General features: G+C 42.6%; 1 protein-coding gene across 1 annotated transcript; it reads right to left on the reverse strand.

The window, feature by feature from the left end:
- Positions 1-1,427: 1,427 nt before the first annotated feature.
- On the reverse strand, positions 1,428-14,285 carry LOC310875278 (coronin-2A-like). The gene is made up of 14 exons (XM_083788460.1): positions 14,194-14,285; positions 10,768-10,968; positions 10,076-10,192; positions 9,492-9,641; positions 8,038-8,241; positions 7,043-7,159; positions 6,324-6,428; positions 6,094-6,190; positions 5,871-5,986; positions 4,742-4,832; positions 3,345-3,475; positions 2,499-2,660; positions 1,671-1,739; positions 1,428-1,541 (listed from the first exon to the last, which is right to left on the reverse strand). The coding sequence occupies exons 2-14, from the start codon at positions 10,966-10,968 to the stop codon at positions 1,476-1,478; spliced, it is 1,626 nt and encodes a 541-aa protein (XP_083644586.1). The 5' UTR covers positions 14,194-14,285; the 3' UTR covers positions 1,428-1,475.
- Positions 14,286-16,068: the final 1,783 nt, after the last annotated feature.

Raw genomic sequence — 16,068 nt, forward strand, 5'->3', positions numbered from 1 at the left:
GGGGTCTGGGGACCTCCAGGGGTCCTTGAGGGAGTTCCAGGGGGTCCCCAGCTTAATGATAGTTTGGAACCAAATGGACCCTTATGGGTCTGTAACTCAAGAGTTAAATTAACATTGATTTTACAACATACATTGGGGTCCCAGAGATGGAAATGTCATTAACCCATTCTGACCTGAGATCAGATTCATACGAGGTTTCCACTGGACACACACTGGTCTGATTAACCCACTCTGACCTGAGATCAGATTCTAAAAATGTCAGTCACTCTTCGATTTTTCAAAAATAGCAGACCTGCTCTAGCTAAAGCATAACATGATGCTAACACCAAAATGCGTTCCCGGTCAGAATGGGTTAAATGTTGGTCCGTAGACTATTGCATGTCAAACTGGGGGTCCTTTGAAATGAAACGGGTTGAGAATCACTGCTAGAGCTGTAATCTTCTCTTATGGGGGTCCCTGGCATATATTCTCTAATGGGGGTCCGTGGGTCAATTTAGGGATCCTTGACATGAAAAAGTTTGGGAACCACTGTTCTAAATTAAGAGTGTCTAAAAGAGTGTGTTTCAAAAGACTTTGAATGGTTGAAGGACAGTGTTTTCCCATTGTCAATTATCACTTCCCAAGTTCCCATGCTCTGGTGGTCACAGAAGCTAATCAACAGTGGCCAGCCACAGCCGATTCATATTGTGTGTATATACAGCCACTTTGTTTTTGCTGTGTCCACTCGGCCAAGTATCCACACGCAAAATTACTTTCTTTTTTTTTTTATTAAAAGATTTGATGAGGGATGTGTTTTCTATTCACAGATTTACAAATAAAAGAACATTATGTTGAGGTTACTCCCTCATTTTCCTGGTTTGTTTGATGCGACAGAGGTGAACTTGGAGCATGGCTCATATACTGTCACTGATGACTTCGTCCAATTTGGCTACTGCAAATGGCAATTAAGCTGTGATATGTCCCGCCCCGTTTTCAGACTGTTATCCCAGTCACAATATGACATTTATGCCAATTATGGAGTTCCATGCTCGTGATAAATATGTCAGATCCACAGAGAACTTAGAAGCCACACATTTTTGCGGAAGCCTTTATATTTTCCTCCTCTGCCACTCCCACACAACAAGCGTTTTGAACATTTCAACATTGTGTAACCTTTTATAGCTGCTTGTGTGAACGCAGCATTAGAACAAAGGGAAACATTTTAAAGACAAGACAACATTTTTCAGTTTCTCATTTATTTGGAATTGCTTGTATGGAGTTCAGCATTAACTTTGTCATGACTTGAAACCTGGCCAAACTATTGTTTTGCTGATGTAACCGTGGCTAACGGAAATTCATGCTGATTGGTGGAATCAGACAAAAGACTTCAAATATGGAGAATAACGATATGAATGACACCAGCTTAGTCTGTTAATCAGGAGGTGTTTTCATTGGTCAGAGATGTGATTGGTTGGAGGAAGCGGATTGGTTGATTCTCAGAAGGTAGCTCTGAAGTTCTTCCTGGCATTTTTTACTTCCACTTCCAGCTGGTTGATTCTGTCCTGGAGAAGATAAGACACAGACAGACACTGACACACTACAGTAGGTGTTGCTGAGATAATTGCCTAGTCTAATACACAATTAAAAAGGATTTCTCAGGTGTGTGACTGTGTGTGTGTGTGTGCGCGCACCTCTTTCTGTTCCAGTTGCTCCTGCAGTTCTCTGATCTCCTCCTGCTGTCTGTAGAAGGCCTGCAGCAGCTGAAACACAGTGGTGGAAAAAGTAGGCATGTTTTACTTACCAAAATAACTAATTGTGCAGAATGTCTTGTTTCAAGTTTTCGAATGTATAAAAATGTTTTTGAAAATGGCTGCGATGCATTGTGAGCCGTGTATAGATCGGCTCTTTTCAAATGTCCTGAAATATATACAGGACTGCAAAGTGGTTCACCCATTTTGACCTGAGATCAGATTCTAAAAATGCCTTCTAAATCTAAAAGTTTTCTGAAAATGTTTCTGTCAGTCGTTCTCAAAAATAGCAGACCTACAAGCTCACTATGAGCTTGTAGATCTGCTATTTTTCAATAGCTAAAGTATAACATGATGCTAACACCAAAAGTGGTTCCTGCCCAAAATGGGTTAGTAATTGTGATAATAATCTACAAAGCAACTAAAGTTTTCAAATAAATGTAGTGGATTAGAAGTACAATATTTGGATCCGAGATGTAGTGGAGTTAAAGTACAAGTAGCCTATTGGATATTGGAAATGCTCAAGTAAAGTACACGTACCTCAAAATTGTACTGGTACTTAAGTACAGTACCAGATAGTAGCGGCAAGAGCAGGTTTTTAAACTGCTGGTGGATGGAAATGACACTTGCTCACGGCTTCAACTTGGACGCAAGTTGAAGCCGCGTGCGATCGTAATTTCCATCCACCGGCTGTTTAAAGACCCGGAAGAGACTCCTGCTCTACGCAGCATCTTGACGCTGCTGTCTGGGTACACTGGCGGTGTGTCTCACCTCGCTCTCTGTCCTGGGCGGGGGTCTTTCGGCAGGTTCACAGCAGTGGGGGGTGCAGTGGTAGGTCAGAGCCTGGGTCTCGTCTGGCTGCCAGCCCGACAGATCGCTCACCTCCCTGGGGTACTTGGCGTCCTGGTAGGACAGCTGCTCCTGCAGGAACGCCTGGCCGAGGTGACGGAGACACAACCACCACGGTAAAACGCTACACCTCACCTCATCAATTCCATTCAGGCCTTGCGCCACGGGGGTGCCAGATGGGGCCTGGCACCCTCAGTTTCAAATTCTGCCCCCTCAGTTTAAGTTTTATGTACATATTGTTTCACTATATAAAAATGAGATTCTGCCCTTGAGGGGCAGTCATTTCATCCTGGAGCCGAGCTTGAATTCGATTAATCACTTATTAAACAGCTACTTATGATTACTGTATCAAACAATGTAGTGACACATTTCCACTTTCATTGAAACATAAACGGAGGGTGCCTTCTGAGAATGCCGTTTGTCCAATCAGAATCGAGCATTCAACCAACCTGTGTAAAAAGTAAAACTGAAGGGGGTCCTTAGCTAAATGAAGTAAATAAATGCAACTAGAGAATGTACAATAATGCCTACAGTACTCTGTCATGTCTCATTTGGTTGAGAATTAATTTATTGTCAGACCGTAATGGACAAAATCATGACGATAACGATAAGAAATGTTGTTAGAAAATTCTATCAAATGAAGGTCCGTGGTAATACATATCGAATTGGAGTTCCTTGAAGAAATGTAAAGAGGTTGAGAATCACTGAAGCTGATAGATGTGTGTGTGTGTGTGTGTGTGTGTGTGTGTGTGTGTGTGTGTACAGCACCTCTTGCACTGATCCCAGACCTGTCCTAGGCGGTCCCGGGCCAAGTGAAGGGCTGATCCCCTTGAAGGGAGGTGTTTCTGGGTAGGGGTTGGTTACTGAAGCCCCAGGCTTCAGGGACATGAGCACGGGACCTGCATGGTGGCAGACGAAATGACAACCTGAGATTGATGCAGTGTTGATTTCGTCGACTAATACTATGACAAATTAATTTTTCGTCGACTATACCTTTTTTCACTGACGAAAACTAAATGAAAAGTAAGCTATGGTGACTAAAACTAAGACTAAATATATTGACAATTTCGTCAACAAATAAAAACTACTGGTAAACTAAAATGTTAAGCTGCGTTCAGACCTGAATGTATAAATTCGCCTCGGTTCGACCCGTGCCCAATTCTCGTCTTTGCATTGACTTTGTATGCAATCGCGCCGCTTAAACCATCCAAGTCTGAACGCATCTTTAGGAAGGGACTAGTGTACAAGAGATCTAAAAACTAAATTAAGTTTCAGTCCAAAGACTATGAATATAACTAAAATAGAAATTTGCTGCCAAAAACTAACCTAACTTATGCTCCGTCATGCGACGTTGCCTCGGAGTAGCTCGGGCTGTCGCGATAATTATTCACACAAATAATTGCTATTAACGATTGAATTGTGTTTTTGGCATTGAACGCTATGAACATATATGAATAAAGAATGCATTTCTGTTTGCCTGGTAATCAAAAAATGCACAGGGCAGATATGACAAAACAAACAAATACAAATAAATGACTGACATTCATTGTTTTTAAATACAAATAAATAAAAGTTCCGAGGCCGTACAGTATGTGTACATTTGTAGATGACACGCGGCTGCTGTTTGTGGAAATATAGAGCATCTAAATGTCATACATTTCATTATCCTGCGTGTGTGAAATGTTATAGCTAAGTGAAACGACACCTATTTTGAACCTATAAATCCTATTGTATCTAAAGTGGGAAAAGATACCCTATGCTTCTGTGTATATTTCTTCTATGACATTATTCTCACCCCAACTCGTCAAATATGTCCCAGGTGTCCCTAAGGGCCGATTCATACTCCTATTTTACTGCTGTTTCGGCTCGTCAGAAAATTTCAGTCGCACCGAAGAGCCGACTTTAGGACAGTACCCGCCCCTCCGAACCTCAAATGTAGGCTCTACAGAGCCGAACCAACTTTTATTCGGCTCTAAAATAGGAGTATGAATCGGCCCTTAGGGTAGTGGTCCATAGGGACCCCCAGGGGTCCTTGAGGGAGTTACAGGGGGTCCCTGGCTAAATGATAGTTTGGAACCAAGTGTCAATTTGGGGGTCCTTGACATGAAAAAGTTTGGGCGTGACTGAGAATGTGTCTGTCTGTGTCTCCTGACAGTGTGACTGACCTCTGTTGACTCCAGAGAGCCACTCCTGAGCCGTCATGGCCGCCTGGTTTCCGATTGTCATGGGATACAAGTCCTCCTGGAAACTGTCCGACTGCCGGAGAAAGAAGTGGTGTGTAGGAGGAGACAGCACATTTCTATTTAGCTTAGTCATCTGAAATGTTTTCGCTTTAGTCTAGTTGTATAGTCGACTAAATATGAGATTTTAGTCGACTTAAATCTACAGTTGATTTCGTCAACTAAAATCTATTTTGGCAGGCCTTGATGGCGTTGTAATGGCAGATTTTACACCTGGTCGCACGCATGCTGAAAACAGCCGATATACAAGCTCACAACACATCGACTTGTGAGCTTGTAGATCTGCTATTTTCAGAGCACAACACCCGAGCCCAAACGACCATACAATGACTTTTAGTTCTCCTGGGTCTATTCTCCACTAGTCCCTCCCTTCTAACATTTAAGTCTAGTTTTTATTTGTTGATGAAACTTTCAGTAGGCTATTTTAGTATTGGTCATCATAGCTTTGTTTTTATTTAGTTTTCGTCAGTTAAAAAAGTAGTCGACGAACATTTTTCGTCATAGTTTTAGTCTACGAAATCAACACTGATTTACCCGTCATCTCTCCCTCTCTCACCACCATCACAATCTCTTTCTCTCAAGGTCAAGGTTTCTTTATTTTGTCTCCCAAGAGAGAAATTTGTCTCTCTACCTCTCTCTCTCTCTCTCTCTCCCCCTCTTAATGCAGTGGCTCCCAAACTTTTTAGCTCGTGACCCAAAGAGAAATTAAATGTGTGCCCATGACCCAAAAACTAGCTTGTAGATCTGCTATTTTCACTACTTCTTAAACATTTGTTTCCTAATTCATGGAATTTCTTGGACTTTTCTTTTATTTCGATCTTCATGAAATCACTGAAAATAATCATTCTATTTGTTTTTAATTCGTGGACATTTTTCATGCTTTTTGGTGTAATGTTTGTTGAAAATGTTTTGAAACGATATTAATGTAAAACAAAATGTAGCAAAAAGTGTCCATGAGTCACAACTCACAACCCACAAATGGGTCCCGACCCACTGTTTGGGAAACAGTTTGCTTAATTTCTGTCCCCCTCCCCACTTACACACACACACATACCTCTTTTCTAGGTACTATCATGGACAGAGGCTCCACCAGGTCCTTGTCGGTGATGAGTCTGTAGAACCTGAACACCTCGCAGGCCCTGACATCCAGACCTCGCTTTGGCATCACGCCTGTGCTCCCAACACAAAGGTCAGGGGTCAACACAGATGTTGCTGTGATGATTTGCAATTTTTTATGCGTGTGTGTGAGAGTGTGTGAGAGTGAGTGTGAGTCTCACCCAGGCCTTTCTGGGGCAGCACTGAGCGGTATTCGGTCAGAAAGGTCACGTAGGGTTTCTCCGAACTCACTTCATAATACCTGATGTTTCCGTCTCCCTGAGACACACACACACGGTACGATGATGGGTTCTCAAACGTTTTCATGTCAAGGCCATGGCTTGGCATTGGCCATGGCACCCGCCCCCCATCTCAAATATATTTTGTGCCAGGGACCTGTGTGTTGTGTTACCTTCCCAGCCAGGTAGAGCATGTGTGTGTCCGGGTCGTAGAAGGGGAACAGAACTCCGGCCAATCCGTCCAAGTCTTCCTCATAGAGAGGTTCTGATAGGTCCTCCTGCAACGCACACACGCGAGAGAGAGGTTCTGATAGGTCCTCCTGCAACGCACACGTGAGAGAGAGATTCTGATAGGTCCTCCTGCAACGCACATGTGAGAGAGAGAGATTCTGATAGGCCCTCCTGCAACGCACACGTGAGAGAGAGGTTCTGATAGGTCCTCCTACAACGCCAATGGTGGAAAGTAACTAAGTACATTTACTTAAGTACTGTACTTAAGTGCAATCTTTAGGTATTTGTACTTTATTTGTACTCCAATTTTCTATACTACACTTTTACTCCACTACATTTATTTGAAAACTTTAGTTACTCGTTTCTTTGTAGATTTGGAATATTATTACAAAACATACATTAACCACTTCAGCCCTATATACACGTCGGCCATTTGAAAATGACAGATCTACATTTTGATACCAATACTTTTGCACTTTACTTACTACTTTTACTGAGTATTTCTATTTTCTACATAGCAGTAATTGTGAGTACCTTTTCCACCTATGTTCGCCGTCCTCACAAGTATATTAATAATAGAAAGGTGTGTAGCGTACCGGGTCCCAGAGGGCCATCATCCTGTGTTTCCATGGCGATAATAATAGAAAGGTGTGTAGCGTACCGGGTCCCAGAGGGCCATCATCCTGTGTTTCCATGGCGATGCGCCAGTAGAGAGCAGCATCCTCAGATCCCCAATGAACAGCACCTTACTGGCCCTGTGCTCCTTGTTGCTGGACACCTGACATGCGCGCGCACACACACACACACACACACACACACACAAACATCATCTTGGGAGTTTCCCGGTTTGAATCCCTATAGCTCCTCCTGGGTTATCGTCCTATAGGCTGAAGGAACGAGCCCTTTCCGAGTACTAGACTAGATGGTTCAAACTTGCGCTGGAATCCAATGCCGGCTCCCTATTGGTTCACCGTTAACTTATGTGCCCTCCCCCCTCCTCCTCCTCCCCGCCTCCAGAACACTGACCCTATGCACTCTTTGATTATTATTGTCCTTTTTTGCTCTTTTGAAACCTCCTCTGAGACTAGTGTCGAAGTGTCATTGAGCAACACACTTGACACCAAACCGCCCCCTGGTGGGCAGGTTGGTGCATTGCATGGTTTTCCTTCGGCGTGTGAATGTGTGAACTGTAATGCACATTGTAAAGCACTTTGGATAAAGGTGCTATATACAGAAAACGCTCCACATGTCACAAACTCTTCTCCCTTCTGGCTCCAAAACTATGGAATGCACTTCCCATTGCAATCAGAACTGCAGACTCACTCCCAATCTTCCACCGTAGTCTGAAAACCCACCTCTTCAGACTCCATCTTAGCCCATAGCACTTACTGTAGCACTTGCCCTGCGTATGCAAAGGTTAGCATTTTACTAGAAATAGCACTCTATAGCTTATACGCGCATAGTTTAATTATTCCACTGTTAGGTTCTTAGCTTACGTATGATTCTTGATGGCTATTTTAACGTATTTGATGTTTTACCATGTTTTGTTCTTGCATACTGTAACTCGCTCTGGATTAAGAGCGTTTGCTAAATGCCTAAATTGTCCCCTTTAGCAAACTGCGCACACACACACATGCATTGCATGCACACGCTTACTTGAAGGATTTGGCCGGTGCGCGGGTCTAGAACTCGTATCCGTCGGTCTCTGGACGCGACGGCCAGTCTGCTGCCGTCCGTGTTGTAGGAGGCGGAGCCTATCAGCATCTCCGAGGAGGGGGGGTGGAGGGGGGGCGGGGCCAGGACCACGCGCACAGGATACCGGAGTACCGTCCCGCCCTGGGACACATCCCACAGGAACACCTGCTGGGACACACACCCTCATAATCACTACCTCAGTGACACACCTGCTGGGACACACGCCCCTCAAAATCATTACCTCAGTGACACACCTGCTGGGACACACGCCCCTCAAAATCACTACCTCAGTGACACACCTGCTGGGACACACGCCCCTCAAAATCACTACCTCAGTGACACACCTGCTGGGACACACGCCCCTCAAAATCACTACCTCAGTGACACACCTGCTGGGGGACACGCCCCTCAAAATCACTACCTCAGTGACACACCTGCTGGGACACACGCCCCTCAAAATCACTACCTCAGTGACACACCTGCTGGGACACACGCCCCTCAAAATCACTACCTCAGTGACACACCTGCTGGGACACACGCCCCTCAAAATCACTACCTCAGTGACACACCTGCTGGGGGACACGCCCCTCAAAATCACTACCTCAGTGACACACCTGCTGGGGGACACATCCTCAAAATCACTACCTCAGTGACAGTGAGGTCCGGATTACTGCCCGGGCTTACAGGCAGTGGTGGGAAAGGTACTACATTTTGTTAAGTGAAACTAACAATACTGCTATACTCTGTTCCAAGTAAAAGTCTGGAATTCAAAAGTATTGGCATTAAAATATATTCAAAGTACCAAAAGTGAAAGTAGCCTACTCGTTATGCTGCGGAACGTCCCATTTTGTTTCTTTTGAAAATAGTAGATCTACAAGCTCACACATTTTTAGAAGTGGCCTCAGTTCTTAATGGGTTAAGTAAAGCATTCTGACTGTTCATTTGACAGCGTGCGTCACCGGCCACAGTAATACTCCTGACCTTGTAGTTCATTTGTAGTTTGAGTGAGAGCGACACCGGCCAGTAATACAAATAATTCCCAATGCATTTTTCCCATAGACATTTCAAAATGTATTTTTTATAGACCTTATAAGCGTACAAAGCCAACTCGAGTTGTGACAAATCATGACAACAAACACAATATTTTGGACCAAACAAATAATTACAAAGAAGAAAAACAACAAAAAAAGACCTTTCAGTTTTCTTCTTTCTAATTATTTGTTCGGCCTGAAAAATTGTGTTTGTTGTCAAGATTTGTCACAAATCCAGTTGGCTTAAAAGGTCTTTAAATAAATACCTTTTGAAATCATTTCCTGGGCCCTGGTAGGGGGCGGGACTGCGACGCTCTATACTCCTGACCTTGTAGTTCATTTGTAGTTTGAGTGACAGCGACACCGGCCAGTAATACTCCTGACCTTGTAGTCGTAGGCGGCGCTAAGGAGGAGGTCCTTCGCGGTGGGATGCCACTCGATAAGCCCCACCCTCCTGGAATGGCCAATCAGAGTCTTCCTGGCCTGGGTGAGGTTGTGTTGTACGCCACACACTGGAATGTCCCAGATCTTCACCTGCACACACACACACACACACACACACACACACACACACACACACACACACACACACACATAAACCTTTAGAATAATTTATTAGGCAAAAATCTTCAAAGGATTTCACAAATTATGAAAATAACGGATCTAGAGCTTACAGATCTGCTGTATAACAAAGTATAAAATAGCGCCCAAGTTGTTAACCGATTCATTGATGTAAAAAAAGTTTATATACGTAAAAAGGTCTTCTCGATTATCCCATTGGATTAACCCATTTTGTGCGGGAACCCCTTTTGGTGTTAGCATTATGTCATGCTTTAGCTATTGAAAAATAGCAGATGTACAAGCTACGAGCTTGTAGGTCTGCTATTTTTGAGAAATCAAAGAACTACTAGAAACATTGTTCTGAAAACAAAATGGGTGAAGCAGAAATATACAAACGGATAGAGTACAGTGCAGTCTTCAGAACAGGAGGCGATGCTGTAGTCGTTGAACGGATTCCATTTGACGTCCAGAACTCTGCCCCTGTGACCACACACCCTGGACTGCAGCGGGTCCACTCTACCTGTCTGAGAGAGAGAGACAGCAGGGGGGTCATTTGAGGCAATAGAGCGTCGTAGTCCCACCCCCTTTCATGATGACGCCAGGCCCAGGAAATGATTCCCAATGCATTTTTCCCATAGACATTTCAAAAGGTATTTATTTAAAGACCTTTTAAGCGCCGTACGAAGCCAACTCGAGTCGTGACAAATCATGACAACACACACAATATTTTGGACAAAACAAATAATTACATAGAAGAAAAACAACAAAAAAAGTGTTGTAACCTGACGTTTTTTTTCTACTTTCGAATTCTTTGTTTGTTTTCATGATTTGTCACAACAAGAGATGGCTTTGTCTGCGTAAACGTCTTTAAACAAATACTTTTTGAAATGTCTATGAGGAAAATGAACGGAGAATCATTTCCTGGGCCCTGGTAGGGGGCGGGACTGCGACGCTGAGAGGAAGATAAGAGGGCAACGAATGATGAAAGAGGAGAGAAGAGTAAAAGAAGAAGGAAGAGGGGAAACTACATAAATGGCGGACAGTCAAAACCAAATTAACAAGCCAACACATGCAGGAAGTGGACAGAGCAACAGCGTACATGACGGACGGGCAGGACCAGGAACGACCCGCCCCCGGCGCACTCTGTCACCACGGCGATGAAGCAGGGATTGGCCGAGCAGTAGTGGTTGTCATGGACGCCGCGGGAGATCGGCACCCCGTCGAAGCAGTGGTCCTTGGTGGCGGGCTTACCGTAAGCACGGCCGAACTTAGAGACGCGCATGGACGACCGCCATGGCATCTGGAGAGAGGACAGAGATACAAACACATGACTTTTCTGTTCGTTTTCCCAAAAAGTGGGTCGGGACGCGTTTGTGGATCGCAGACAGACCAATTTTCATGGGTAAAAAATAAATCCCATTGTCTTTTCCTACAAGAAAGATATATATATATATATATATATATATATATATATATATATATTTTAGTGGTGCAACCACCACTCACCGAAACAAAGCCTGAAATGTGTAATGTGATCCTGGCGGTTCGCAAGTGTAGGATAGCGTTACTGTAGTTAAATTCACGGTACATTGCGTTATTAAAATGGCACAAAGTGCATTTTAGAGAGAAACTGGGGACCTGAGACGCTTCCCAGGTTCGAGAATAGACTTTTACCAAGGTCTAGCAGGCTTTGTTTCGGTGAGTGGTTACGTCGTTTTGTTTATTTGCTGGTATTAGAAAAACAGCGCATGGGAGTGGAAATATGACCAGAGGGCTGTGGAAGGGACTTCCACAAGGCGTCGGAGAGAGGCTCGCTGTAAGCCTTGGACCAGGGCTACAACCACTCCAAGGAACAGCAATGTCTGTGTCCGCCTATGTGTCATCCGCCTATGTGTCGTCCGCCTATGTATGTGAAGTTAATGAGCACGAGTATGACTATTAGTACCAGTAGGGGCGCTGTTTTGCGCTAGTTCACACGGGTGTGATTTATTTTTAAACAAACGCATCAAAGAAATCCCATGAATAAAGTAAATGTAAATTACTAGTTAGACGCCTAGACCAACCTCGCCCTGAAGGGCGTGTCTTGAGTGTACAGGATTTGATCCGTTAGATCAACATTATGGAATGTCAGAACAGGTCAGCTCCATATATGGAGATCTAAGGGTGGCAGCGGTGGCAGTGTCTTGAGTGTACAGGGTTTGATGAGGGCACAGGTAGGGCCGGGCCTTAATTTTCGGGCCTGTTGAGAATGTCTAATCTCTCTTCATACGCCACAACATGGTGTTAAGTTATCATCCGCTCTCGAACCGGCACAAAAAGATGTATGCGTCTCAGACAAGTACTCTACTGCAGTTCCAGGTGGTCCCCAACTAAATGATGGAGAGTTGGTAACCATATGGACCTTTAGAGATCTTTAACTCCTGAGTGTAAAATGAGGTTTCATTTGACCCTCTCAAAAGAGCTACGTTATTGTTAAACATGCATGTGCATTACTCAAGTTTACAAAAGTCTACACAATTAGAGAATGTAGAATAATTATCATTTTATAATTTGCCTGTTATCTCAGCATGGAATAACAAAAACGTATACAGCGCGACAACGATATATACAAAGTCACATAGGACTGAGAGGCTAAATCAAGTGGTGCTCCGTGGCTCAATTGCTAAATAAATTATTGTCCTTGATTGACCACATCTGGTAGTTTTTCTTTCCATGTAGGTGTGATGAGTCCTCTGTCGAAGCGGCACGCTCATTATGTTGTGTGATCAATTATTCAATCATCTGTCATTACGGCTTCTTATTAAACTCATCAATAATGCATCAATACCTTTTAATAACTCAACATGTTGATCATGTAGACAGCGCACGCACATGCACACACACACACACACGCACGCACGCACACATACTGTAGGGCTGTCACGATTACACATGCCTGAAGGAGGTCCAGAGCGACCGAAACGTTGCATTAAAAAGAGAATACTGTAATGTACCGAGCAAATATACAGTGTTCCTTTCATTGATGTCCACTGGCCTACGCACCTGTGCATATGCCTGGTTTCTAGGTGTGCTAAAGTTTTTTAAGTAATTGTAATTGTCACAAAAATAATTGCGATTATCGTTTCAATTGTGTTTTTGACATTGGAAATTGGAACATTATGAACAGACATTACATTTCTGTTTGGTTTTTAGGCTTTGTAATAAAAAGGTGCACAGGACGGATATAACAAATAACTGAAATATACCAAGATTTTTTATCAATGTTATACACGGTATTTATACACGATTATGACAAAATAATTGCGATTACCTCAAATAATTGCGATTTGACGATTATATTGTAATTGTGACAACCCTACACACACACACACAAGTTCACAACTGTACAGCTATGGACAACCACACACAAACGTGCGTCTTGTTGTGTTAAGTATTCACACGCTGTGCAAAAAAAACACTTCCTGCTGTTGCACATGACCTGTGACCTTTGAACTATAGTGTGTCCAGTGAGGTGAAGACAGTCGGGGTCATCTTACAGGAGAGATTTAGCTCCCATTGTCTTACTGTACCGGAGAGAGTTGTTTGTCTTATGGCCAGCTGAGCTCTTGAGTCTTCTGCATGTCATGTCATGTCACTGACTCCTCACTCACTCCACTGCAAAATCCTCAGTGGAAATGCAAATGGAACCCTAAGGTTGGACTCTTTGAGATTGAGATGTTGTCTTGTGTTCTAAATGCACTGATAATCACAGACATGTGTTTTGCTGTCCACAAACTGAACTATAAGGTTCCACGTGTGCACTTGACAATCTTGTCCTAACTCATCTCTCTTAAGAGAAACAACAGTTAACAGTTTGAAATGTAATTCCCCCTCAAACGTTACACTTGACATTTCAACTGGAAAAAAGTGTTGATGTGTCTATAGTTATTATAATAATATCCTACAGTAGGCCTGTCGCAATCTAATCAATCTAATCGCAATAATTTGAGATAATCACAATTATTTTTGCATAATCATCAATCGTTACCATGTTGAAAAATGTCCATACATTTTCTAAACATTTAAAGAAAATAGACCTACAAGCTTACAACACATCACAAAGTGACTATTTTGTAAATCCTTTTGAAAGAATAATATATAAAATTATTAAATATGTCAGTTATTTGTCATATCTGCCCTGTGTAATTTGTGATTACGAAGCCTGAAAAGCAAACTAATACAAATTGTAATGTTCCAATGTTCAATAAAAAAAAAACACACACAACTTTGTAATTTGTAAGTCACCCCAAACCAAAGCATTACAGAAATACATGGGGAATCACAGAGGGATTGTGGGAAAAACACTGCTTTAAAACAAGAATGAAAATAGTTTGTATTTGCAGATTTTTTGCACAATCTGTCTCTGTATTAAACCGAAGTTACAAAATAGCAACATTTCAGTTAATGACAACTCTTCTGACTCATAACATGAATATGAATAAGATGAAAGAAGATAGAAAGTATGACAGAGGTTGTCTTACAGTACCTTTGATAGTCATTCAGATCTCACCTTCTTCTGAGAACACACGCCCAAGTACTACTAAGAGTCCTACTAATACAGAAAGCTAGTCTACTAGTACTTAACTACTGCTATGTTGCCCCCACTAACACCAAACTACTACTATTAATGCTGCTGCTGCTGCAGCTACAATTACTACTACTACTACTACTCTTACTCTTACTCAGTTTACTACCACTACCATAATCAGTACTACAACTAGTGCAATTGTCCTTTACTACCACCACCACCACAACTACTGGTCCTATTGTTTCTATTAACGCTATACTACTATTATTAACACTGCTACTACTACGACTATTTTGAACCTAGTGTCTGCATGCTAACATCGGACTAGAGCACCTCTAGACTCTCACTGTAGTGTGTGTGTGTGTGTGGGGGGGGGGGGGGGGGTATCCAGTGTGGTTGGGTTTTTGTATGTGTGTAACCATGCATAAAATAGTACCATGCTTAATGTCAGAGGGGGCTGCCAGACATCATGGATCAAAAGACACGTGCATATGCATACACATGTGCACAGCCACACACACACACACACGTCACATGTCACATCGCAAGTTCGAGCTTGTAGATCGGCTATTTTACCAAAAGAATAATAATAATAGTTCATGAATTGTAATTGAGGCAACACTTGGAAATGGAACACCCAGCCAAGCCAGAGAGGATTCAAACCATTAATCTCTGCAGTGTGGTAGCAATCAGTCTGACTCCCAGGCTATCTGTAAACGGCTTCCCTGCATGTTCCATCCTCCATGAACAGCTGGGGATTCGTTCAGTCTTTCTGAAGAATTTTAAAGAACATTCTTAGAGGAGCACTTCGCCAATTTCCAACCGTATCTTCATATAATTGGTTAATGCTTTAATGCTCCGACCATTTCTGTCTACTCACTCTGTCTCAGAGGAGGGCTGTGGACAGAAACCGTGAATCTTAACCGGCCACGTATTTGTCTTAACCGGACCACGCAGGTCGGACTAACGGGATGTCGGACTTCCCCGGCAGTCCCCGTTTATTTATCAATGCAAGAACAATGACTTTTGTTTCGGCATAACTGTCCAGGAAGTGAAAGGCTGTAGCCAATAGCCTGCAACCCCATCGATGATGTCATTGGTAGTCGGGTTTCTTTTTTGTACATATCACTTCAATGAGACACATATTGATAGTAGACTGAAATTGTGTCATCATATATGACCTAGCCTGGTTAACCACTCCCCCTTGTGATTTCAACAGGGAGTGGTTAACCAGCCTTATAATGACCATGAGTGAGGACCAATTATATGTATGTATAAGGTTGAAAAGTGCTCCTTTAAGAAGTTGTTTAATGCATTTTCAAGATATATTGCAGGTGCATCAGAGTATGTTCAAAGTCGTTTCTGGAAAATGAAAATAAACTGTTTTTAAAATGACACAATACTGAATACTTGAATGTGTCATTGTATATAATCATCACTTTACCCATATCCAGCTCAAGTGGCGTTATTGACCAGTGAATGTGGAGATATATAGTCTTGTCCATCATTGATTATAATGACAAAGTCAGACGGAAAAATAAACTGAGTTGAGTTTGACTGACAGGGTTTGAGGATCCAATGGAGTTAGTTAGTCAGAAGCACTTTTTATTACTTCTCATTGGTTCGATATTTGTAAAAACAGACATAAAGGATGTATATCAATAGCACTGATTTATTAAAGAAAATAAAAAGTTTAAATACGGACATAGGTTTGCACCTGACAACGATGATATGCTATGTACAGATTAGTTTGTATTCACTTGTAGCAATACAGTACGGTAGATTGAACCTATAGCTAAACAATGAAACATTGCTTGTTATACATCCAAATAC

Source organism: Protomyctophum parallelum, assembly GCF_964188405.1.
Source record: "Protomyctophum parallelum genome assembly, chromosome: 18".
Lineage (NCBI taxonomy): Eukaryota > Metazoa > Chordata > Actinopteri > Myctophiformes > Myctophidae > Protomyctophum > Protomyctophum parallelum.

Excerpts from the sequence above, each read along its gene's own strand:
- LOC310875278 (XM_083788460.1), bottom strand. The coding sequence starts at position 10,968 with ATGCCATGGCGGTCGTCCATGCGCGTCTCTAAGTTCGGCCGTGCTTAC. Across the intron at positions 10,193-10,767 it reads TGGTCCTGCCCGTCCGTCAT|ACAGGTAGAGTGGACCCGCT; the intron begins GTACGCTGTTGC and ends TCTCTCTCTCAG. Across the intron at positions 6,191-6,323 it reads TGCTCTACCTGGCTGGGAAG|GGAGACGGAAACATCAGGTA; the intron begins GTAACACAACAC and ends TGTGTGTCTCAG.